This window comes from Scardinius erythrophthalmus, assembly GCF_964197995.2.
Source record: "Scardinius erythrophthalmus genome assembly, chromosome: 17".
NCBI classification, from domain to species: Eukaryota; Metazoa; Chordata; class Actinopteri; order Cypriniformes; family Leuciscidae; genus Scardinius; species Scardinius erythrophthalmus.
In genome coordinates this window covers 6,758,558-6,785,523 of record NC_138237.1, presented here as the reverse complement: position 1 = coordinate 6,785,523, position 26,966 = coordinate 6,758,558, and the positions used below count along the sequence as shown (strand labels likewise).

At 36.6% G+C, this 26,966-nt stretch overlaps 1 protein-coding gene across 2 annotated transcripts in view; it reads left to right on the top strand.

The window, feature by feature from the left end:
* dym (dymeclin) overlaps positions 1-26,966 on the top strand; it is an 83,038-nt gene that overhangs the window by 43,118 nt on the left and 12,954 nt on the right. For both annotated transcript variants that reach the window (XM_081390453.1, XM_081390454.1), the window contains 3 exons: positions 10,593-10,698; positions 22,859-23,041; positions 25,823-25,936. In XM_081390453.1, coding sequence (XP_081246579.1) covers positions 10,593-10,698; positions 22,859-23,041; positions 25,823-25,936 — 403 coding nt within the window. The remainder of the gene's footprint in view (positions 1-10,592; positions 10,699-22,858; positions 23,042-25,822; positions 25,937-26,966) is intronic.

Here is a 26,966-nt window from a genome sequence, read left to right as displayed (position 1 = left end):
GATAAAATGCAGTATGTATTGTGATTTATTTTGTATTAAATTATCATGAATGCCTGTATTAAATAGTTTGTTCTGTTCAGCCCAAAAATAAATAAATACTGATCGTTCATTTTAAAAGACTTTAATCTGTTATTATGTATTGATTAGTTGTATTTCTGTTTTTGAGCACTTATTTCTTACCATCTTGCGTTAAAGTGACCGGTTCATTATGGATTAATGATGGACTTATTTTAGCACTATATCAGATATTATTGTAGAAGTTCTGCTTTGCTCACTGAAAGGCCATCTTCAAAGTATGAATCCCTGTTTTGTCCTAAAACTGACAAGTTGGCGATATTACGGCGAGTCTGTTGTCTCTTTTCCATTGAGAGCGGTTTTAAGGATATTGTTTTTCCGTCTAATGTTTATGCGCTTCCTGTGGTGGGTGTAGATAGCACCCAGCTGCTTCACAAATGAGTAAGAACACTGTGTGTTTCTCTTTGATGCCTCTGTGTCTGTAAAAGTCTGGTATTGCAAGACTTTAATAGCTCCAGGCTGCCTGGAGGATTCTGCTTCCTGTGCGGACAGGAAGTATTTAGAGTTATGAGGCCAGTTCTGCATTACTTGAGTTGGATGTGGACCACACAGATCAGTGTGTGTGTGTGTGCGTGTGTGTGTGTGGTTGTATTTCTTGTTCATTGTGTGTCATGGGATGTTGATGCTGGAATGACCGTTGCCCATAAAAGACCAAAACCACAGGATGAGATGAGAAACACACAGACTCGAAAGTTTAGAATTTACTCAAGATGCCAAAAAGTTGCAAAAAAGACTTTTTAAGTTTGGACACACAAAGGAAGTTTGGGCACCTAAAGGAATTATTCAGCATCAGATATGTTTTTCAACAATAAAAAAATTAGCTCAAGCTAGACTTAGACTTATGTATAAAAATATATATTGGTAGTTTAATAATATTTAAGTATATTTATGTGATATATGTATGTGTATGTATGTATGTGTGTGTGTGTATATATATGTATATATATAAAATTAAGTGAATAATATAAATTTTGAATTATCTAATTGCATTTTAATTATATATTTTCAGTCACAAAATGTTATGTTTTTTGTAGAAAATTGCAAACTTAGTGTTTGTAGAATATATTAAGTACTTGTTGATTCATAACTCAGTATTTATTTTAGTAGTGCCATTTGTTCTAACCAGGACACATTCTCCATAAAATGAGTGTGATGTCATCCCTATTTGATCCAATAAGAAGTGATTTAATCTGTAAGCTAGGCAAAAAGTTGTATTGAAAAGACATTAATATTGATTTACTTTTTTTTTTTGCACTAATAAAACAATAGTAGATGTAATTTTCTATTCAGTGTATATATATGCAAGAATAGGAAAAAAAACACATTAAATGTAATGCAGACTTCATTTAAATAGCACAATTTTTTGTTCGTTCAAAGGTGTAATTTGTTCCCCTCAGTACTGCCAATAACCTCAGGTTTGAAAGGAAGTGTTTTTCGATAAAGAGCCGTGATTGGCTGATGCAGAAAGTCTCCATGTTAACCCCATGAGTCCTGTTAGCATGTTCAGATCACGGAGATTCATGTGGAACTGCTATTGATTTACTCTGTGACGTCTGGAAGATTCTCAGTGGACCGGTAGAGATCAGTCACTAATTGGAATGAAGATTGATTCTGATTGTTATTTTGAAAGCGGCATTGATTGTTTTGATCTTAAACCTGTCAAATGAAGCACTTTAAAAGTATTTGATGGGTCTGTTAGTTTTAACGAGAGCCTTCAGGGTTGTGTTTTCCCCGACTCTTTCACATTCTCACTTTGTTAAAATAAAGCCTTCTCCTTAAACGAGCAGTTCACACAAACAAAGCAAATCCTCTCTTCACTCTTTTTCAATAGAGCTATCATGGTCTGTTTTATTGGTTTTCAATATTAAAGGGTCAATCACACAAAATTTTAAATATTAATTTTAGTAGCATTAAGAGATTTTATTATTATTATTTTTTTCATGAGAAACACATTTTCCTCTCAAATTCTCTTTTTTTTTCTTCTCAATAATTCTCTTTATTCTCAATGGTGATTCTCTATTTGCATTACTGCAATACAGTAATGGGGTGTTTTTAGTGTTTTAAATGTGTGTGTGTGTGTGTGTGTGTGTGTGTGTGTGTGTGTGTGTGTGTATATATATATATATATATATATATATAAAATAAATATAGATAAATATATATATATATAAATAATGTATGTATGTATGATGTGTGTGTGTGTGTGTGTGTATGTAATTTTTTTATATTACAGTAATGTTTTTTATTAATTTAGCCCTTAAAGGGGCAAGCATAAATAAATTTGATGGAAAAATGATTCATTGCTATTTTTGTATGTATCTAGACTAAAATGACAGTTCATGCATTTTTTCCAAAATATGACCTTTATTTTCTAAGTTACACTCTGTATCTCCCGAGACACATTGCCCATTTAGGGTAACATTTTGCAATGCATTCTTTTTTATTATAGTTCATATGACAACTTTTAAAACATTTAATGAACAAATAATTAGCTACATTTTTTCATGTTATCCATACAACATTAGAAAAATTGGAAAAAACTGAACTTTTTCTCCCAAGATGCATTGCCTATGTAGGATATACATTTAACATTTCATAACTTTTTAAACAGTTCATGTGCCTATTTTGAAACACATTTTTCCTGTTTTTTTTTTTTTTTTTAATTCTACCATCTTCCCTGTGGTGCCCCACACCAGATATATTCTATGGGCAATGGAAGCTGAGAAAACAGTTGCGAGCATTTTGTCCAGTGACCAGGCAAAGCCTCACTTTGCACTTCTGACACATGATGGATGTCTGCCCATCCTGGCACGAAGAAGATTATTTTAAAAATATCCACAAGAACATGTAAAACTATCCTTAAAAAACTATTTTCTAAAACAAAATCACTCCAAAATATCATAATCGTGAAAAATATAAAAACACTTACCTCATGGCCCGTGTCTTTGTCCACATATGCTGCCATTTTGGATTTTGATACAAATGTTTGGAATGTTGGCATAAAGTCACATGACCTGATTACATGACCCATCACCCCATCAGTGTGTCTATATATATTCTATATATATATATACACACTTTTTGCATTAAGATTTGGGGGGGGTTTTCATACATTATGGTAATGATAATTGTGGGAGTTAAACATGCTTAATTGTCACGTCTAAAATAGGCTCAATAAGCAACATATATGAATACAAAATATGATTTCTTTTTGATTTTGGGGTACAATATGTCCCTGCATGTTCTTGACAAGTTTTGTGAGATTGTTGTGTCATGTTAACCTGAAGTGTCTTTGGCTCTTTCCACAGGTGTTCTGTGTTAGAGAACCACACGACACTGTCAATCACACACACCTGATCTGATAGACCTGCTAATCTGTCAACAGCATGATCCAAACCGCACACACACTTGCATATATTAGCAGCTGAAGTGTGTATGTGTTTGTGTGTATGTGTGTGTGTTAAAAGCCCAGGTGCACTGAAGTACCCCTGTTTGAAGAGACAGACGGTGTATTTTTAGCTCAGAGTGGCTTTAAGAGTCGACAAAGTGCAGCCCTGCTGCTTCGTGTCCCATTAGCACAGTGAGAACGCCACCTGCTCCAGACACAGAAAAGAGACTCGATAATCGACACACGCCGAACGAAGCACTTCAGTTGTGAACAGACAGACCATAACAGACGCACAGATTTAGCTAGACTGAAAGTTCCAGACTGTGTGTGCGTGTGTGTGTGTATCAGACAGATCAAAAACCAGACCAGACGGACAGATAGTTCTGTGTGTGTGCCAGTGGGCATTTAATGTGCTCTGACTCTCTCAGTAGGTCACAGTGACTTGGTGTTTCGTATAAACACTCTCAACTCTGCAGTCTGCCCTTCCTGCTGCTACTGCATGGATTTGATCCCCAAAATAAATACAAATCAAACTATAATCTCAGACCGAACGAGGCCTGAGCGGTGTGCATGCCAGCAACATTACAAAATAATTATTAGCGGATGTTTGAGTTCTCGTTGGCATGGACTTTTTCTGGTTTTTGCTTGTGGGCTGCTGTTGTTTGCTTTAGAGGAAACAGTTGATAATAAGACCAGGCGGGATGATAATATTTATGTTCTGATTTGTTTTCCTGTTTGCGTGGTGTTTGCTAAGTCAAGCACTGTTGCATATACTTTAAATTTCAGTTTGTGTCGACCTGCAGTCTTGATTCCTCAAACCATGTGTGTTATTGAGCAGAAGTGTGCCGTTACTTTACTAAATGATCAGATGCATGATTTATCCTGCTGGATCATAAAACGGATGGGAAAACTCTTTTGGGTCAGTATATCCCAGAATGCCCTAGCAACCACTTAGCAACACCCTGGCAACAACCTAGCATCATGTTGGTGAGTTTTGTTCTAGGGTTACTACCATTAACTAAAACAAAAAGTCAATACTTTCAATAAAATCAACATTAATTATGTTACTTATTTTATTTTGCCAAGGCAAAATGAATCATATTTATTCATCAAGTTAAAGTACTCAAACAATTATATCTAAATAAACTAATAAAAGTGACTGAAAGACAACAAAATTGCTATCTTTAAAGTTAAAATGAAAACGTAAAATAGAAAAATAGAATCTACTTCAAAATATTAAGATAAACTGTTCATAGTATATTACAGTAAATATATTAATAAAATAGTATATTAATAAGTAAAAGTATATTCATAAAATAACACTGATTTGTACCATCAAGATTTTCTTGTGGAAGGATACGGTTTCACAGCAGATGAGTTGATCCGACTCTAATTTGACACAAACTATAATGACATGTTGTTGTTTTCTCCATGACGCAAGATGTTTTTAGCTGTCAGAATAATAATCCATGACTGAAGTTATATTAGCCATCGCCGTCAGATTTTTAATGAACATTAATGCAGCATATTAGATGCAACACACACGCTCACATGCACAGGTAAGAAAACAGGTATAAAGAAAGAAGGCCTGTGTTTAAAATACAGAATATTAGCTAACTACAAACTGTACAATATGTATAGGGCTGTCAAAAATTAACCTGTTAATTTTGCAATTCTTTTTTTCTTAATTTTAACGCATTGAAAATATTAAACGCAATTAACCGTCATCCATTTTTTTTGGCTGCGCTACAGTATATGATCACGCTATCGTTCGTACAAGTGGTATTAAACCATTCAAGCGTGATAAAATGCATAAAAAAAGCTCAAATCTGTACTTGTGCGCATCTGCATTTTTGTGCGTTTTAGCAGGGCAGGTCAAAATCTGAACCGGCTGACTGGGCCAATAGAAGAAGCCCTGACATATTGAAGGCACAGCTAAATGTGGCATTAATTACAATGGATTTCTGTGAAGATCGTTTTAAGCTCCCTTAAATGAGAAGTTGATCATATATTTCTAAGCCTATTAAATGTTAAAAATTATAGCTTTCAATATTCTGTAATGTTGAATGGCTATAATTAAAGGGGTGGTATAATGCCCCTTTTTACAATATGTAAAATAAGTCTTTGTTGTCCCCAGAGTGTGTATGTGAAGTTTTAGCTCAAAATACCCCACAGATAATTTTGTACAGCATGTTAAAGTTGTCACTTTTTGAGGGTCAGTAAAAATGCGTCGTTTTGTGTGTGTCGCTTTAAATGCAAATGAGTTGCTGCTCCCGGCACAGAGGGCAGAGCTTCAAGAGTTACATAATGTATTGCATGTGAAAAGACGGATGCGACAGCTTGAGCAGACTCACAAATGTGCTCGACTACAACAACTCTTCTTCTCAACATGGACTGCGTATTCAGGGGGTGGGGTTTATGTAAATTTTAGGGTTAGTGATGTCACTAACCCAGGAGGAAGCTTGTGTAGTCCCTACCAGCCGTTTGTTGTAGTCCTTAAAAAACGATTTCTTTAAAAGCAAATATCTCCCTTTGCTTTGAACTTTGAGTGTTGTAACTTTGCAGATGTTGTTTATGCTCAAACAGCAACATTACACACTAACTAAAGTTAGAAAAGTGAAATCATAATCAACCACCCCTCTAATGGCTAAAATTGGAGAGAAAAAAAATCCATTTATCTGAGACGTCAGTATCACTACTGGTATCAGTCATTCATAGTGCTAAGCAAAAAGATACCATTAAACAAATATTTAAAATATACCGCCCTAATGTTGTTTCTACATTATTTTGGAGATTCAGTGTGAAATGATTACAGTATAAAATATATTAAAAACGTTATTGTTAGGTGTGATTTAATCACGATTAATTACAGAAAAATGTGCGATTAATTTGTTAAAAATTTTTTAATCAATTGACCGCGCTAATATATACTGTATATATGTTATTATACATATATATGACAAAAAAATTATATTTTCAAGATGTGCACACCACTGTTTGAAGTGTTTATTCATGATACCTGCTTCATGATTGTGCAACACTTTTTGTATTCCTTTACCTTTTTATACATTTAAAATTAAATGTTATTTTTAGTATTCTTAGTCCGATGTTGTGTTAAATTTTTTGTATTAATATATATACCAATCAACTAAACATATAGCGCTTTTCACAATACACATCATTTCAAAGCAGCTTTACAGAAAGTGCATGAGTCCATATTACAATTTAGAGTGATCTGTTACATATCAAACAAATATGTTTGTCTGAACTGGACAACACTTACTAAATGAAACCACTACTTTTTTATGTTTTTAAAATTAAATGGTATTTTTAGTTTTTAGTCTATTTTACACAGTACAAACAGTATGCAGTGTTCTGAAAATATTCATTACTTAGCAGTCCAATAATCTTAGTCACTTAGTTCTGCAATTAATTTATAGTTTATTCATTTCGCATAACATTTCCATAGTTTTCATTCTGCGATTCTAGTAAGTGCAATTCCAAACATACTCAAGGGTTGTAAGAATGAAGTGAAGTAAGTGTGTATGTGTGTGTGTATATGTGTGTTGTATGACTGCTTCATATGGTTAGAGCTCAAGGCATGTGCCGTCCTTTAGTGATTGATGAGGTCATCAGTATGAGACGCATTAATCCTTCCCATCGTGCCTGCTGCTCTCCATAACCCCACATGCACAGCACTTCCATTGTCTTTCACCCACGTATACTTGCACATTCCAGCAGACGAGGATTTGAAGGTCACCCTAGTGAGGGAACTCATCATTACCCATGATTTATGTTTAATTCTGCCTTTAACATACAAGGACTCTGATTGGCTAATCTCAGGCTGGCTATTATCACACACGCTATTACTAGGTGCCATCCAGGTCGGAAAGCTGTTAATGTGGGTATATGTATGCCTGTGAGAATGATTTTTGATTTACAACATGATGACCTAGCAAACTGCCTACCTAGACCGCATTTGACAATCCCAGAATGCAATGCTCAGTGGGAAAGTGAAGTGATGCTTGTATTTCCTAGCCTAGAAATCTAGACGAACCCTAGCGGCAGCAAAATGTATTTCGCAGCCAGGTACGTCTAGCAACTCTCAATAAACCTTCTCGCTGCAAAAACCCAGATTGGGTCAGGCCAATCACGTTGTGTATAGAGTAGGCGGGGGCGGGCTTAACATACACGACAGAGTTGCGACGGTTACCTGGCTGCTGCTACTTGAAAACAAAGAATGGCGGCTGCTGATGGAGAACAACGGTCTTTCGAATCGGCTTTGGCCGCGACTCTGGAGGACTTGGAGTTAATTTTTTCTTTGAGAAAAGAGCAAAGAACGGCACTTAAGTCATTCTTAAAAAAAGGAAGATGTGTTCGTCGTTTTGCCGGCCAGATATGGCAAAAGTTGAATCTATCAACTAAGCTCCGCTGTTGGGAAAACACTCTGGTTGGTTGAAGCGCTGTCCTATTGCGTGCAGAGGGAATTTGAAAGACAGCCGTTTATAAATATTTTGAATTAGCTTTCATTTTTATATTTTTTAGTGTTAATTTTAAGTTAAGTTCTATTTAGCTTTAATTTATTTTTATTTTAGTTTTACTCATTTTAGTACTTGAAGTTTTTTGTTTTAAGCTTTCATTTAATATACTGTGTATATATAAGTTTATATATTATATACGAGTTATTTAAATTAACAATAAAAACAGTTTTATAGTTTTAGTTAACAACAACACTGGTTAAAGGGATATTTCACCGCTGGAAAGATGAATGTGTATTTAAATTGGGTCATTTATGTAGTAGAAATGTGAAATTATTGTAGAAGTTGGTGCCTTCTAGACTGAGAAAAGTCAGAAAATGTATTTTTGGCTCATGTGGATGAAAGACAACAACTCCCAGAATGCACTTGCTTCGCTGCCCTACGAGGCCACGCCCAAGCCACGCCTACTGGTTACAGAGGGCAGTATAGAGAGCCTAAGTCCCGCCCCTCCGCTTCCGGCTCATGGGACCTTACTTCGGAAAAAATATGTATGGAAGTCAATGGCGAGAGATAACTTATCTTTTTATTCCGTCTGAACTGTGCCCTGAACTACACATATGATGTTTGTCAATTTAAAAGGTAATTATGAAAGTCAAGAAAGTTGCAGTTTGTCATAAAACAGAAGAGTAACGTTTAGTTTTATGTGAAAATCGCTCAATGAACTACATCTCTCGTCTCGCACTATGTACGTCACAAGATCCGTTGCTCATATCTGTGTATTCTGGCTCAAAACACTCAGGCATGATGGCGTTACGTTACGATTATAATGTAAGACTATAGAAAAAATGTCAGACGTTAGCTTCAGTAAAGTTAGCTTCATTCATTGAGAGAAAAGGTATGACGTCGCATGTGCGCCTTCTGGGTTTGTAGTCTTTGTAATTACGTATTTTCACAGTCTTATACCTCAGCAGTTTTACATCAAGCTGCGACTTTCTTGACTTTAAAATGTATCTTTTAAATTGACAAACATCATATGTGTAAATCAGGGCACAATTCAAACGAGATCAAAATATTTGTTGTCTCTCGCCATTGACTACCATACAATATTTTTCCGAAATAAGGTCCCATGGTGGTCGACCGGAAGGGGAGGGACTTAGGCTCTCTATCGGGAGAAATGATACAGCTAGACGGCGTTTATCGTGAGATCCCCCTATGGGCGGGTTGAGCACATGCGGGATGAACTCCTCCTACTGGCTGGAGTCTCTCGCCTCTGGACAAAAATGATGCAAAATGAATTTTTACGTTATTAGAGGTTTTTTTCCAGACACAAAATACAGAAATCTCTGGTCTCAAGGGGACATGAGGGAGGGAAGCATGGTCACTCGAAAATACCACCGGGTTTCTACTGATATGCTAATGCTAATCAATTCAAGTTTTGGGAAACTTTCAGCCCGGTTTCTATATTTTTAACTCTCAGAGCGAGGGCAGAAATGCTTGAGAAGATCACGCTGTCCTGTAGGCTTTTGTCTCCCTGAGTCTAAAATGTGACCCATTTTCCTGTCGAGCTGGATTTGAAAAACTTCTTAGAGAAACTCAAGTCTGGAGGTTTTTCTGATCCAGCCCTCGTGCCCAGACCTGAGAGAAAACTCTGACCCAAATTACATACTGTACAAACTTAAGCTTCATTAAACGAGCTCTGAAACCAGAGCACAGTCCCAAAGCCTGCTGAGCCGCCTATATAACTTTTATAGCTGTCGTGGACCCTAATAAGTGACCGACACAGGCAGCAACTCCACTTGTGTCAATTTAAAGCATTTTTGTTCATTGAAATGAAGCTGAAAGGTGAAAAACCTGAACTAAATAAAAGTTAGAAATGTTCCCTTGGCAACTAACTAAAATAAGTTGGAAGTTGAAGCACTAAAACTACTAACTGGAAATAAACTAAAGTTGAACTAAAACTGAAATAAAAATGAATGAATAATTATGTTAAATTATATATTAAATTATAATATTGCAAAAAACTAAAATGAAAACTGGAAATATAAAAATAAAAGCTAATTAAAAATATTAATAAATACCATAAAATAAATAATACAAAATTCCAATAGACTTTAATGGTAGAATGCAGCAAAACCCTAATAAGCATTAAAATACAGAAGTATTGGGTAAAATAATGTTTTTAATTACACCTTTTTCATAGATCATTTTCAGTATTGAATGAAATGCAAGTATATTTATTATCAACATTTCTCTTGCTTTGTCTGCCATCTTTCTCTGAGCTCAGCACAATGCATTGTGGGATTGCGTCCAGGAAAGAACACATGTCGTGCTGCCTTTGAATGTTTTCCAAAGCAAGGTATCTATCGCAGAAGTCAGCATATTTAAGTGGCCTATCTTTGCATGGGTAGCATCGATTAAGATGCCTCTTCTTCTCGAAGCCATACGAGGAGATTACGATCTTATACATCTGAAAATCTGGTAGGCAAAACAAACGCAGCAGGTTTACGACGCACCGTCGTTCATCATCGTGACACGCTGTTTTGATTTTCCGCTGATACGGTGACAGACGAGACAAATACAATCTTGTGTAATGATTTCAAGCAAGACTTTGTGGTTCTAACTCTCTCTCACTCTCTCTCTCTTTCTCTCAGTTTGTTTGCTCTGCTGTCTAAGAAGCACAATAAAGTTTTGGAGCAGGCGACGCAGTCCTTGCACGGGCCTCTGGGAGCAGACGACAGGACCGTCCTGCCCGACTATGTGAGTCAATCCCTCAGTTCACTGGTTCACATTAACCCATCAAGGCATTTTACATTTACATTTATGCATTTGGCAGATGCTTTTATCCAAAGCGACTTGCATTGCATTTCAAGGTACACATATGCATTTGTGACTAAAAATAGATGTGTGCGAACTGTCAAATGTATTAAGGAGTACATGTGTGAATAAAAAGTAGGTTAAGTCTTAAATTCATATTTCTTTTCATTTTTAAGGTCCGAAGTCTTAAATGGTACAACAAAAGTCTTGATTATCTTTTTAAGAGGTCTTAAATTTGGGGCCGAAATCGTGATATGGCGTGATATCGTGATAATTAAACTTCAAAAGGCTATGATTTAATAAAATTAATATGAGTGGTGTACATTTCAAAGTAAATTCATTGCTGTTGCTGCTACATTTATGCCAAGCAATTTGCTTATTCAATTAAATTAAATACACATTTATTTCTATATCGCTTTTCGCAATACATATCATTTCAAAGCAGCTTTACTGAAAATGCATGTCTACATTTCATAAATGCTTATGATTTATGGTTGATGAATTATGAAAATATTTACTTTATGGTGGTTTTATGAGTGCATATTTGATCACCCTCATCGTCTAAATGAGCATATGGAAGTAGTGAAGACATTTCAAAATAAGAGTCTCGTTGCATTTCTGCTTGTTTATAATTAAAAGTCCTGCATTATGCGAAACCTATTTTTTTTCAGTTTTTTAATTGATATTTCGCTTACACAACATACTGTATCTAGAATTTATTTCAGTGTTACTGTAAGTAATTCTGTGATTATTAAATAAATACAGTATGAAGCAGAAATATTAAAAAGCCTAGTATGATTTTTACATTCAAATATATAAAATCATGTTTCTTTTAAATGCCTCCTCATATACTTTTTTATCAGGGAAAAACTAATTATTTGATACATTTTCATTGCACACCTAAACTTCTTTATGCGGTCCTAAAATGTTCAAATTAGTAGCACATGTGCTCCTTGGGAAAAAATAAGCATCCAGCCCCGCCAATACACATTTGCTTTGGCCTCAACTGATCATCGGATGTTAAAACCAGGTGTAAACAGCAACCTTGAGCCCTTGACACGATCTTAAAGCATCATTAGGTGTGTGTGTGTGTGTGTGTGTGTGTGTGTGTGTGTGTGTGTGTGTGTCTGTGTTGTCTGCAGACAGTCCTTCTGGCTAGACATAAAGACACATAGTAGACATAAAGGGAGGGCGGGGCTTGGGAGGAAAGGGGGAGGGGCTATTTCAGGAGGTCATATAGGTCAGTGGATTCGACCCTAGAGGGCAGCAGCCAACCCTAGAGAGGGGGAGGGGGTGTCTGGGACAATGGGGATGTAAATGGAGTGTGTGTGAGATGATGGGAGTCTTCAGTGTGTGTGTGTGTTTGTTCCACAAACAGCCTGAGGCCGGAGCCTTGCAGATGTCTGCTGTGTGTCTGGGTGGGTCAGACTGCTGTCTGCTGTCCTGATTAAGCCCCGCACCCCTGCTTTGTGCCTCGCTCTCCTTCCATTCACATCTATTCCTCTCCATCTGTCCATCTGTCTCTCTCTCTCTATCTGAATATCTTCACTCACTCCCTTTTCCATCAGTTTCCACAGTTCCTCTGAACGATGACATCACTTGCTATGTTACTACATAACCTGCCCACGAAAAAACGAACAGACGTACTCCTCGTTTCTGAGAGAGATTTTAACACCCAAAGTGATTTGATTTAGGATCTTTATTCCATCACAATATCTGGAGAATCATTATAAAAGTTATAAAAATGTACAAATAAAATTCATAGTAATCCATTATAAATAAATACAAATATATGGAAAAATCTGATCAATTTAAAAAAAATATTATCGTCATTATTATTATTTATTGTTTTTTATTAATATAATAAGAAATATAATCATAATAATAATATACATCTGGAGAGGCATTTAAAAGTTATTGAAATGAGAGTAAAATTAATACCAATAAATTATTTTTAATTGTAAAAAATATATAAATTATCATTAATATTGTTTAAATAATAATAGTAATACATACAAATACTTATAATGATTACAAATAATAATTATGTATTCCTATCTATTGTTTTGTTATTATTATTATTATTATTATTATTATTAATACAAATGCTATTATAAGCTCTGATGAAGCATTCAGAAGGTATTTGAGTAAAAAACAGTAGTTATTTAAATTAGTAATCAACTATTATTAATTATAATAGATAAATAAAAAAAAGATTAAAAATATGTTGTTGTTTTTAATCAATTTATTTATTAAATCTTTTATTTGAGATGGACAGAAAACTGAGTTTTATGTACTCATAAAATGTAATTAAATAGCTGTACAATATTATTAGGATTATACAATTAGAGTGCTGTCCCGGGTGTTTGTTTTCAAGTGTCATTATTACAGAAGCCGTTTAGGTTTGTGTTGTCTATTTTGTTGATGTTGTTGTTTTGAAGACCGGACTTTGTGAGGATGTTGTCCCACCAGCGGGTTTAAGAGCCAGTGCAGAGCCAGTTTTCCCAGAACCACCCTTTCTTCAGTAGAAGCGCATGATTGGGCTCCGGCTATGTGTATTTCTGTGTTTCTCAGAGGAGTTTTACGGGAAGGATGTCCAAAACGACAGTTATCAAGCACGAGTTTAGACTTCATTTGATTTTGCAAGCCTTTCCTCTGTCATATCTTATAAGACAAACAACATTCACACACGCACACACACACTGTTTTTGTCTGCTGTCACTGTTATCACCATGGGATTTCCTTCAATCTATGGGAACTGATGCAGTCTGTGATGTTAAGACTGTGTGTCTGTACATGAAGAACATCTTATGAAATGGATGTCGCCAGCTATCGAAAATCTGATGGCATGAGCTGCCGATGAAGACATCAAGCAGCCGATATGCGTATGAAAATGACAAATTAGCTGGGGTGAAAACAGTTCATTATTTCAATTAATGTTTATTTTACTTTAAGTAACAAAAGTTATTTTATGTTTTAAAGGGATAGTTCATCCAAAAATTTAAATTACCACATGATTTACTCACCCTCAAGTCATCCTAGGTGTAGATGTCATTGTTCTTTCAGACAAACACATCTGAGTTATATTTAAAAATGTCCTGGCTCTTCCAAGCTTTATAATGGCAGTGAATGGTTGTTTCTGTTTTGAAGTCTATCAGAGTGCATCTGTCCATCATAAAAGTGCATCTATCCATCATAAAAGTGCATCTTTCCATCATAAAAGTGCATCTGTCCATCATAAAAGTGCATCTGTCCATCATAAAAGTGTATCTATCCATCATAAAAGTGCATCTTTCCATCATAAAAGTGCATCTTCCCATCATAAAAGTGTATCTATCCATCATAAAAGTGCATCTGTCCATCATAAAAGTGTATCTATCCATCATAAAAGTGCATCTGTCCATCATAAAAGTGTATCTATCCATCATAAAAGTGCATCTTTCCATCATAAAAGTGCATCTTTCCATCATAAAAGTGCATCTATTCATCATAAAAGTGCATCTTCCCATCATAAAAGTGTATCTATCCATCATATAAGTGCATCTGTCCATCATAAAAGTGTATCTATCCATCATAAAAGTGCATCTGTCCATCATAAAAGTGTATCTTTCCATCATAAAAGTGCATCTGTCCATCATAAAAGTGCATCTTTCCATCATAAAAGGGCATCTATCCATCATAAAAGTGCATCTATCCATCATAAAAGTGCATCTGTCCATCATAAAAGTGCATCTATCCATCATAAAAGTGCATCTGTCCATCATAAAAGTGCATCTATCCATCATAAAAGTGCATCTGTCCATCATAAAAGTGTATCTGTCCATCATAAAAGTGCATCTGTCCATCATAAAAGTGCATCTTTCCATCATAAAAGGGCATCTATCCATTATAAAAGTGCATCTATCCATCATAAAAGTGCATCTGTCCATCATAAAAGTGCATCTATCCATTATAAAAGTGCATCTATCCATCATAAAAGTGCATCTGTCCATCATAAAAGTGCATCTATCCATCATAAAAGTGCATCTGTCCATCATAAAAGTGCATCTATCCATCATAAAAGTGTATTTATCAATCATAAAAGTGCATCTATCAATCATAAAAGTGCATCTTTACTTTATGTGTATCTCTATCTTTATGATGGGAAGATGCACTTTTATGATGGACAGATTCACTTTTATGATGGATAGATGCACTTTTATGATGGACAGATTCACTTTTATGTTGGACAGATTCACTTTTATGATGGACAGATGCACTTTTATGATGGACAGATTCACTTTTATGATGGATAGATGCACTTTTATGATGGACAGATGCACTTTTATGATGGACAGATGCACTTTTATGATGGATAGATGCACTTTTATGATGGACAGATTCACTTTTATGATGGATAGATGCACTTTTATGATGGGAAGATGCACTTTTATGATGGACAGATTCACTTTTATGTTGGACAGATTCACTTTTATGATGGAAAGATGCACTTTTATGATGGGAAGATGCACTTTTATGTTGGACAGATTCACTTTTATGATGGACAGATGCACTTTTATGATGGACAGATGCACTTTTATGATGGAAAGATGCACTTTTATGATGGAAAGATGCACTTTTGATGGATAGATGCACTTTTATGATGGAAAGATGCACTTTTATGATGGATAGATGCACTTTTATGATGGAAAGATGCACTTTTATGATGGATAGATGCACTTTTATGTTGGACAGATTCACTTTTATGATGGATAGATTCACTTTTATGTTGGACAGATTCACTTTTATGATGGACAGATGCACTTTTATGATGGACAGATGCACTTTTATGATGGAAAGATGCACTTTTATGATGGACAGATTCACTTTTATGATGGATAGATGCACTTTTATGATGGACAGATGCACTTATGATGGATAGATGCACTTTTATGATGGACAGATTCACTTTTATGATGGATAGATGCACTTTTATGATGGGAAGATGCACTTTTATGATGGACAGATTCACTTTTATGTTGGACAGATTCACTTTTATGATGGAAAGATGCACTTTTATGATGGGAAGATGCACTTTTATGTTGGACAGATTCACTTTTATGGTGGACAGATGCACTTTTATGATGGACAGATGCACTTTTATGATGGAAAGATGCACTTTTATGATGGAAAGATGCACTTTTATGATGGATAGATGCACTTTTATGATGGAAAGATGCACTTTTATGATGGATAGATGCACTTTTATGATGGAAAGATGCACTTTTATGATGGATAGATGCACTTTTATGTTGGACAGATTCACTTTTATGATGGATAGATTCACTTTTATGTTGGACAGATTCACTTTTATGATGGACAGATGCACTTTTATGATGGACAGATGCACTTTTATGATGGAAAGATGCACTTTTATGATGGACAGATTCACTTTTATGATGGATAGATGCACTTTTATGATGGACAGATGCACTTTTATGATGGACAGATGCACTTTTATGATGGAAAGATGCACTTTTATGATGGACAGATTCACTTTTATCATGGACAGATGCACTTTTATGTTGGACAGATTCACTTTTATGATGGACAGATGCACTTTTATGATGGACAGATGCACTTTTATGATGGAAAGATGCACTTTTATGATGGACAGATTCACTTTTATGATGGATAGATGCACTTTTATGATGGATAGATGCACTTTTATGATGGGAAGATGCACTTTTATGATGGGAAGATGCACTTTTATGATGGGAAGATGCACTTTTATGATGGATAGATGCACTTTTATGATGGATAGATGCACTTTTATGATGGACAGAGGCACTTTTATGATGAATAGATGCACTTTTATGATGGATAGATGCACTTTTATGATGGGAAGATGCACTTTTATGATGGGAAGATGCACTTTTATGATGGACAGAGGCACTTTTATGATGGACAGAGGCACTTTTATGATGAATAGATGCACTTTTATGATGGAAAGAGGCACTTTTATGATGGACAGAGGCACTTTTATGATGGATAGATGCACTTTTATGATGGATAGATGCACTTTTATGATGAATAGATGCACTTTTATGATGAATAGATGCACTTTTATGATGGACAGAGGCACTTTTATGATGGATAGATGCACTTTTATGGACTTCAAAACAGAAACGGCCAATCACTGCCAGGACATTTGATAATATAACTCCGTTTGTATTTGTCTAAAAGAAGAAAGTCATATACACCTAGGATGGCTTGAGGGTGAGTAAATCATGGGGTAATTTTAATTTTTGGGAGAAATAACCCTTTAAGTTTTATTTAACTATAATAACCCTGATCTGTACGAAGAGAGAGAGAGAGAGACAGACTGCAGTGCCACGATTATGGGATGTCTCAGTGTCTTAATACAGGTCAGAAAGTGACCCATTTACCATCTCCCTAAAGACACACACACTTCCTACCTGTCTCTTCCTCTGCCCTTCTTTTCCTCCCTCGTTTTCTTCTCCATCTGTTTCATCCTCAGTCCTCTCATCTCTGCTGTTTAAAGGCTCTTTTGATTGTCGCAGCAGCAGCTGGAGCTTTTACTGACGGGTAACGCTGAGCTCGTTTTCCTCGACGTCCTCCAAAAGCCAATATGAAGTCCAGCACTCAGTTTCTGATCGTAATGTGTCAAACCGGTGTTCAAATCTCAGTGAAGCAGTAAAAGATTCACCTTAAAGATGAATCGTCATTTTTCCCATCTCACTTCCGTCATTTACCTGACGTCGTTGCCATGGCGACGTCCATCTACCTCGTGGGATCACTGTCTCGACCTGACCTTTGACCCCTGACCTCTGCTTGAGAGCATAAGGGCTTGTAACCATGGAGACAGGAGTTTGCCTCTTACTGGCTTAGATGGTATTGACATCACAGTCATTAGCTGATCATTAGACCACACACACACGCGCGCTCATGCACGTATGCACACAGACAGATGACTAATGACTGTCTGGCACTGGATGCATGTGCACTTCCTGTTCTTTTTTATCTATTTCTCAATGCACATACACACTATTTGATTTTCAGTAGCATCTTTCTTTGTCTCTCTCTAGGTTTATGAGTCATTGGCTTATGTACTGACGGTTAGTGATGTAATAAAACCCTTTAGCATAGGTGTTAATCTTCTTTGGAAATAACCCACGCTTTTAGCAGCCACATTAAGTTTCTTCTGCTTACCAAGGCTGATCAAAAATACAGTAATACTGTGACAAATTATTACAATCTAAAATAACCGTTTCTATGTGAATATATTGTAAAATGTAATTTATTCCTGTGATCAAAGCTGAATTTTCAGCATCATTACCAGTCTTCAGTGTCATATGATCCTTCAGAAATCATTCTGATATGATTAATTGCTGCTTTAGAAACATTTCTGATTATTATCAATATTTGTCAGGGTTCTTGGTTGAATATTAATTATATAAATTATTAGAAATGTCACTTTTCATCAGTTTAATGCCACCTTGCTGAATAAAGTATTAATTTCTTTACAAAACCCCAAACATTAGTGTTTATATGTACATTCCACTCACAGTGACTCTTCTGATCAGTGTTATGGTGATAAATAATCAGACTGATATTAATTAATGAAAAATACTAATAGCACACAGCATAACATCTGTGTATGATTAGACTATATGATAAGAAGATACTTATTATCTACAGAAGTGCTTTGATTGTGTCTGTTTAGGATTTGTTCCACACACTCAGGTTGTTCACACATTAACATCTGACCTGATTTTCCCTCTCTCTCTGTGTGTGTGTGTGTGTGTGTGTGTGTGTGTGTGTGTGTGTGTGTGTGTGTGTGTGTGTGTGTGTGTGTGTGTAATCTCATTAGTCTGTACTGTAGAGCATATCGCTCTCATCCCTAATTCACTCCTACGTTCTTCTCGTCTAATTATCACTCCCTGTTTCTGTCTAGACACCTCCAGCTTCTTTCCAGCTTGTAGTTTGATCCGGTTTCCCAGACGTCCTTCTCAACTGCTTTTGCTTCACGGCCCACATTTCACTTCGAACATCAAGTACCAGACCAGTATTGTTTACCAGTTTGAACGGACCTTTGACCTGTTTGTCGAGAACCGCAGGTCTAGACGAGAATTTTCAGGTTCGGTCTGATCCCATCCTGCACATTTGTTTCCTAAGTCTCTTAAATTTGGTTAATAACAGCGGCGACAGTCTCCCACCCCGTTAATATTCCCGACTGCTGCGTCCGCAGATCTTTTCCGACATGTAGGGGGTCGTCATGGGAACGGAGGGCAGGAATTTCCTCTGTCTGGTGGGAAGGAGAAGGTGTGAGGAACGCGACCCAGAGCAGAGGGCTTCGGCTGGGCTTATATCATCAGCGCAACTTCTGCAAACTCAACGTCCGCACTGTAGAAATAAACCTGAATGGATTAGACAGAAACGAAAATATACAAATCTGTCATCATTTATTCACCTCGTCTCGTTCCAATCCCGTAATACAAATTATGATATTTGAAATGAATCCCCGAGAGATTTCTGTCCCTCCATTGAAAGTACCAAAACTTTGAAGATTCAAAAAGATCATAAAAGCGTCATAAAACAAATTCATACGAATCAAGCGGTTTAATCCAAGTCTTGTGAAGAGATACGATCGCTTTATGTGATGAACGGATTTTATTTGCGTCTAAACATTGATCAACACACATACATATACAGAAGCACAAGCTATATGTGAATTAAATCTGTTCATCATATAAAGCAATCATATAGACTTATATTAAACAGCTTAATTCATATAGATTAGTTTTGCATTGCCTTAATGAAACCTCTCAGGTTTTGATTAAAAATATCTTAATGTGTGTTTAGAAGATTAACCAGTCTTAAGTTTGGAACGACATGAGGGTGAGTAATTAATTACAGATATGAATACAAAAGTTAAAATAGTAGAAGCTTAGAATAAAAAGGGATATAAGAAATAATGAATGCATTAAATATTCGACTATCCGGATAGGGTTCAGCTTGAAATCTCTATCAAAACGTCTATTGTTTTTTCCATTTATGTATTTTAATTTTGGCATTTTGTTTGATGAACTTCCACACATCCCTAATTTTAGGGTCAGCAATATTGCAAGGGCTCTGTACTTAATGCACGTTTTCCACGAAACCTGTTTGAAATCAGTCATTATTTTTGCAGTTCTGTTTGCTGCCACTAGAGGCGCCTGAATGACACATTCCTGCTTTAATTCAACAGCATTTGGGTCAATGAAGTTTCCATCTTCTCAGGGTCTTGCATCATGCGTCGGTGTCAGATGTCGCCTTTATACGTGTCCTGACATCAAGGATGGTGTTTCTTCTGTCGCCGCGGTTCAGGTATTAACAGACGGTGCCGTATGGGGACACTGAAGGCGGCTTAATCATGTACACGTGTGTTTGTGTGTGTGTTTCCAGAGGAATTTATCTGCGTGAGTCTCAAGCAGAACAGTAATCACAACAGCCTTTCCAAAACCTGCTGTCTTTCCAGTAAAGCTCTTGTTCTTCTGGCACTGGTGCCACTGTGAGAGTGATTCAGTCTGAGGTCAGCGGGACTGAGCGCTTTACACACGTATGTGTCTGGCTCTTTGAGGGAAATCCGAAATCACGTTTTGTCTGAGTAGCTACTACACTTGAACTTCGCGACCGTTTAAAAAATATGCTCTATATAGTAATAATATGGGTAGTATGAATGAAATTCGGATGTACTACATCCGCCATGTTGTTACTGTCATGTGACCTTCCTACTGTCCACTCTCCTCAACCACTGAAGAAACACTCATTTCTGGAGCAAAAACACTGCAGGATGAGTTTCTTTTCTTGTTTTATTTAAATTGTATTTATTTGTCTTATTTTCTTTTTCTATTTAGTTTTAGTTTTCCTCTTATCCTTTTTTTTTTATCTTTTCCTTTTTATTTCTTTTTTTATTTTCTATCTTCTCTCTTTTCTGTTTCATTTTATTTTTATTTACCTTACTTTATCTTATTTTATTATTTCTTTGTTTTTTCTTTTCTTTTCTTTCTATTTCTCTTTTCCTTTTTCTCTTTTCCTCTCTCTCTCTCTTTCTCTCTCTGTGCTTTTTCTTTTCTATTTTACTCTTTTCTTTTCTGTTTCATTTTATTTTTATTTACCTTACTTTCTTTTTTATTTTCCTTTTCTTTATCTTATTTTATTATTTTTGTTTTTTCTTTTCTTTCTATTTCTCTTTCTCTCTCTCTCTCTCTCTCTCTCTCCATCTCTCTCCCTCTCTCTCTCTCTCTCTCCCTCTCTCTCTCTCTCTCTCTTTCTCTCTCCCTCTCTCTCTCTCTCCATCTCTCTCTCTCTCCATCTCTCTCCCTCTCTCTCTCTCTCTCTCTCCCTCTCTCTCTCTCTCTCTCTTTCTCTCTCCCTCTCTCTCTCTCTCCATCTCTCTCTCTCTCCATCTCTCTCTCTCTCTCTCCATCTCTCTCTCTCTCTCTCTCTCCCTCTCCATCTCTCTCCCTCTCCCTCTCCCTCTCCCTCTCTCTCTCTCTCTCTCTCTCTCTCTCTCTCTCTCTCTCTCTCTCTCTCTCTCTCTCTCTCTCTCTCTCTCTCTCTCTCTCTCTCTCTCTCTCTCTCTCTCTCTCTCTCTCTCTCTCCATCTCTCTCTCTCTCTCTCTCTCTCCCCCTCTCTCTCTCCCAAGAGTTGAATTATGTTTGCAGTGTTGTAAACGATGCTGCGGTTGTTTGTCGTACAGTCATTGAAGCTAATTCCATAAAACTGTGTGTTTTTGTACATTCCCGGGCTTTTGTGTCACTACACACACTCTGAGCTTTCTCGAGCTGCCATCTCCTAAAATCACTTCTGTTAGCTTCCACACAAAGAGCATTTGATGTGTGTGTGTGTGTGTGTGTGTGTGTGTGTGTGTGTGTGTGTGTGTGTTCGTTCGTTCCTATGGAAACCGGATTGCACATTCTGTTCCATTAACTTGCTTTTGTCCGGAGAGATTTGTGGCTCGGAAACTGACATCAGTCTTGAGAATAAGCAATAGATGAATAACATAAAGAGGAGGCCGAGATGGCTGCAGGCAGAGACTCTGTATAGGGAAGGACAGTGGGAGAAAAGGAAATGAGAAGGTCAAAGGTCAGAGGCTGAACGCTCTTCAGAGACATGACATTTTTTTTAAAAACATTTTTTTAACGAATTTGAATGTCAAATGCATTGTGTTACTGAAGAGAAGAATCTTTTGGCAATGGTTTATGTGAAGATATTCTCATAAACAACAGCTTCTACAGTTTTAATACATTATAATACTAGCTCATGCTCAAATGTTTAAACAGTATATTGGCATGTTATGTTGTGCATTTTATAATGAATTGCACTCTTTGAAGCAGTCCCTTAGTACTATAACTCTTATACTTATTTATTCAAGATATAATGCTTTATAGTTTTGTAATGCAATTATACCTGTCTTAACATCAATTTTAACCCCGGGTTAAGGCCAGTGGGCCAGTATCTATATGTTTGTGGGGATTTCTGGGTTTGCATTGAACAAACTGCTGATGTAAATGTCCCCCACACACTCACACACTCTATACATCCTTACAGCCTTGGCTTCAAACATGCTTCAATTTGATGCATGAAATATATATGATGCGGCTGCAAAAAAGGGAGAAAATATGCATTTCTGTTGCCCCCGCTTTAAGTGTGTGTGTCTGTGTGTGTGTGTGTGTGTGTGTGTGTGTGTGTGACCCAGAAAAAGTGTGATGGCCCAGACTGCAGCAGAGCACAGGGAAATGTTAACCCATTTAACCCACACACACAGTGTGGTGTTCTCTGCACTGTTGGCACTTTCCTAGACAGCATTAGTCCATGCGTTTGAACCAGGGATGCAAAGGTTAGGAGACAATTAGTGTTGTGTGGATTTACTGATCAAGCCGTCCGAAAGTTTATGGTTAACGAGATTTATTAATGGTTTTGAAAAGTCTCTTCTGCTCACCAAGGCTGCATTTATTTGAACAAAAATACAGTAAAAACAGCATTATTGTGAAATATTATTACAATAAAAAAAATAATTCTGTCATTACTCGCTGCATTTTCTCTTTTTCCCCTCAGGCTCAGGATCTGAATGTCATCGAGGAGGTGATCAGAATGATGTTGGAGATTATAAACTCCTGTTTGAGTAATTCCCTCCATCACAACCCGAACCTGCTGTACGCGCTGCTCTATAAGCGAGAACTGTTCGAACAGTTTCGCTCGCATCCCTCTTTCCAGGATATCATGCAGAACCTTGACACGGTGAGACGTGAAAAATTGTGATTGTGAAAAAAGGCATGACCCCCCGATAATTTATTGATTACTTCTGTACTGTTTTGCGCTTGGCAAAGATGTTCAGGTAGCCATTGTTTTTTTACAACCATGACAAACGACTTAACCTCTGCTTTCTGTGGCCATTTCAGAAGATTTACTCACTAACATTGTTGTGGAAACACAAGCATGGAATCTAAAATATGCTAGTATCGTACAGCGCACATTCTATCAGCTGCAGTTCTGGCGCCTCAGTCCCAATACTGTAAAACTCGACGTATATTTACATCACATGTTAATGCAGCGGTAGAGTTACACTCACAGGACACTGCACTTATTCGGAATCACAAAAGTTCATTATTTGCTCGTGCTTTAAAGCTTTGCCGGATAAACATTTTATTGGCGTTCTGTTCTGACATGATGCAGTTTTTCTGAGCGCGTACGGCCGAAGCGGGCGCGGGCGCTGTCAAACAAACTGGATTTTTGTTGGGTCAGACCCATCTGCTAGCAATGGGGGGCCGAGACTGAGAGAGCTACATGGAAAATATGCACCAAACAAGCCACTTTGAAATTTTGCTGTTTTCATTAATGCAAAAGTTGGGTGACCCTCCCCGTAGACAAAAAAAAGTTGGATGACCCTCCCCTCAACAAAGAATAAAAAGACGTGACCCTCCCCTATTTTCCTCCGGTGGTCCATGCCATAAATACTGAACGGTCCCTAACCAGACGCGATAAGATTACAGCGACAAATAATTTGTCTGTCCACACTAGACGTGACGCGACTGCGAGATGCGTAAAAATCAATCAAAACCCACAGCCAATCAGAACAGCGTGTGGGCGGAGTCTCGCGGCACCAGAGAGTAATCTCGACGACACTCGCAAGAAAATGAAGTATCTACATAATCAGATTCACAAATATTACACCATTTAAACATTATTCAAATACATAGGCTACTGAGTCACTAAAACAGTCTTTGTCAAATAATACACTTGTTTGTCCACATTTTGAACGTTCTTGTTTCCATTTGTTTAATTTCAAGATCTGAGGTGAATTATCCATTCACGGCTACAAAGCTGGAGCACTAAATAATATTCAAAGTCACATTACACGCTTTTAACATTAAATAAAGCACATAAACAGTACCTGAGATTATCATTTCCACACTTTGTGTTTGTTGTTCCAGCGCGACGTCGCAGAAAAATAGAAACCGTTTCTAAAACAGAATCGTCGCGTGTCGCCGTCGCGGCTGGTTAGGACAAACACTCTGATTAACATGGAAAAGATACGCTGAAACTAAACCTAAAGTGACTGATTTGAAACACTCTTCATGAGAAGCAATTCACACAATTGCTGTTGACTCCAGTAGAGTTTTACATTGACATGTTGTGAAGATTATTTTTAAATATTAAAAATGTGTATAAATAATTATATGTGACATTGAGTTAGGTCAAAACTAGGTCACTTTTAACAACAAAACACTAAAAAATACCTACCATGGTATATGTTGCCATCACTGTACCATTGTACTGCAAAAGTACTGTGCTAATATGCCTAAATATGTTGCCTAAGATTGACACCTCACTAGATTTTTTCACAGAGCTTTTGCTTTTGCTTTTGTTTAGATATGTAGTTCATGTGGCTGTCCGTATCACTCTCTAAAGATGATACTCTAACACATGGTTCAAAATCCTCAGTGCAAACATCCATATAGATGAAGAGATTTACACTAAACCTACTGCATTTATATTGTGCAGTAGAAGCCCAGGGGGCTTCTGGGTAATCTACAGAAGTCAGGAAGTAAATTCCCTCTTTAAACACACACTCACACTGGTGCATTAATGCTGCATGACTCCCTCAAGCCTTAAACACACCACACAGAATAAAATTGCTTTCATCCAAAACTGAATTAATGGAATACTAGTGCACTGCAAACTGCACAGTATATACCGTGTGCTGCATAAAATGTGAATTTCTTTCTTCTAAAATTCAGAAATCCAGTTGTCATGCTAGAAATAAGTACAGTAATTGTGCATATTTAAAAAAAAATGTACAAATGTCTTCAATTAGTTCTGATTATAATGGGTTCTGTTTGCTTTTTTCTGGTTTTAGACACGGTTTTAGTTTTTTAATTTTATTTATTTAACCAGGAAGGTCTTTTTACACTCCGATGAGTAATGAAGATGTTTGATTATTGCTGTTGATTCATTCATCATTGCATTGCATTCTGGGATATTGTTACACACACACTGTGCAAACATCATATTTTACAGCATTGCACTGATGTCATGGCGTTAGCTATATTTACATCAACGAATGGAAATACCAAGATGGAAATACCAACGAATGGAAATACCAAGATGTGCATCATTTAAAAAAAATGTGCATAAAAACGTATGCACTCAATTGAGGCGGACCATTTTTTTATCCGATAAGAAGATGTGTGCATAAACCAAGATTGATGGAAACATATACCAAATAAATCCCTCAATGAGACTAACCAGCAGACCAATCGCATCGCACAGCATCTCAAATGTTGGTTTGGTCATTCTGAAACGTCTCTGTCATCAAAATTATTCGGTTCAATTCCCTCCTACATGCGTCTCACATGATTGCGTTCCCAAACACCAGCATCAGAACACAAGATATATATCATGACGGTGTTTATTGTGTCTCATCTGCCGCTCTGAGGCACAAGTCATTTATGATGTACGTAAAAAGAGCCACAGTGACTGGCAACATAGCTATTGACTGTGTGTATGTTTGTGTCTCAGGTGATTGGATTCTTCAGCCAGCGACTGGAGCAGGCAGGAAGTGACCTATCAGTGGAGAGAGTTCAAGAGGTCATCAAGAAAGGTGCCGTGGCCCTCCCTAAAGACCGTCTGAAGGTAAGCACACACATGAACTCTCTTTCTGGCGTCATCGGCCCTGTCCACCTCTCCACCCATCTGACCTCTTCACTCTAATATTTGTTTTATTTTCAAAACAAAATATTTGTCCCTATCCAAATATAGAACCGTGACATTTCACTTCCTCTTAGAGACAGGAAAACTAGTTCTTCTAAGATGCACTGGATTAAGAATTAATAATTCACCAGCTGACTGTATCACACAACCGCCATCTGTGCACACACACACATACATCAGGTGTTACCATGGTAAAAGTTATTAGTTTCATAAATAAATAATCATCCAAATAAATAATATTTCTAATCCACCATGTGTTTTGCAGTATTTTAATGAAAAATAAAAAAGTAGTTGTAGAATTTTTGTATTTTTAGTCCTGTTAAAAACTCTGTATATATTTTTTATGTAAATATATATTTTTCAATTAAATTGTAATAATTAAATATATTTACTTAGTAACTACTGCAAAACAAATATGTGTGTATATATTCATTGAAAGAAAAAGTATAAAAATATTTTTTAAATAAATTTGAAAAAAGTTCTAGAAAAAATTATATATATATATATATATATCAGTGCTGCTGTCAAAATCAACATGCGATTATTTTTTCCAGTTTAACGCATACATTCTTTTTAATGCATTTAACGCAGTATCTGTTTGTTTTTCCCATCATCCTTTGGCTAGCGTTACAGTACATGATCACACTCTTATTCAAGCAAATGCTTTTAAACCATACACGCGTTAAGACACAAAAGAGATGGCAGTGCGTTACTACTGGCACACGTCTGTGAATGTCCTGTCTGTGTGACACACACACACAAACACACACACACACACACACACACACACTCGTGCGCACAGAAAGCCGCTCCAGACAGCGCTTGAATGGACAAAAGCACACAGAATTATGCCAAAATGCCGGTTTTGTCGAGTATCTTCGCAAGCACAATTAAATTAGTAAAATGAAGACTTGAATGTATGTAACGAGATGTGAGAAAATAAGATGTGCGT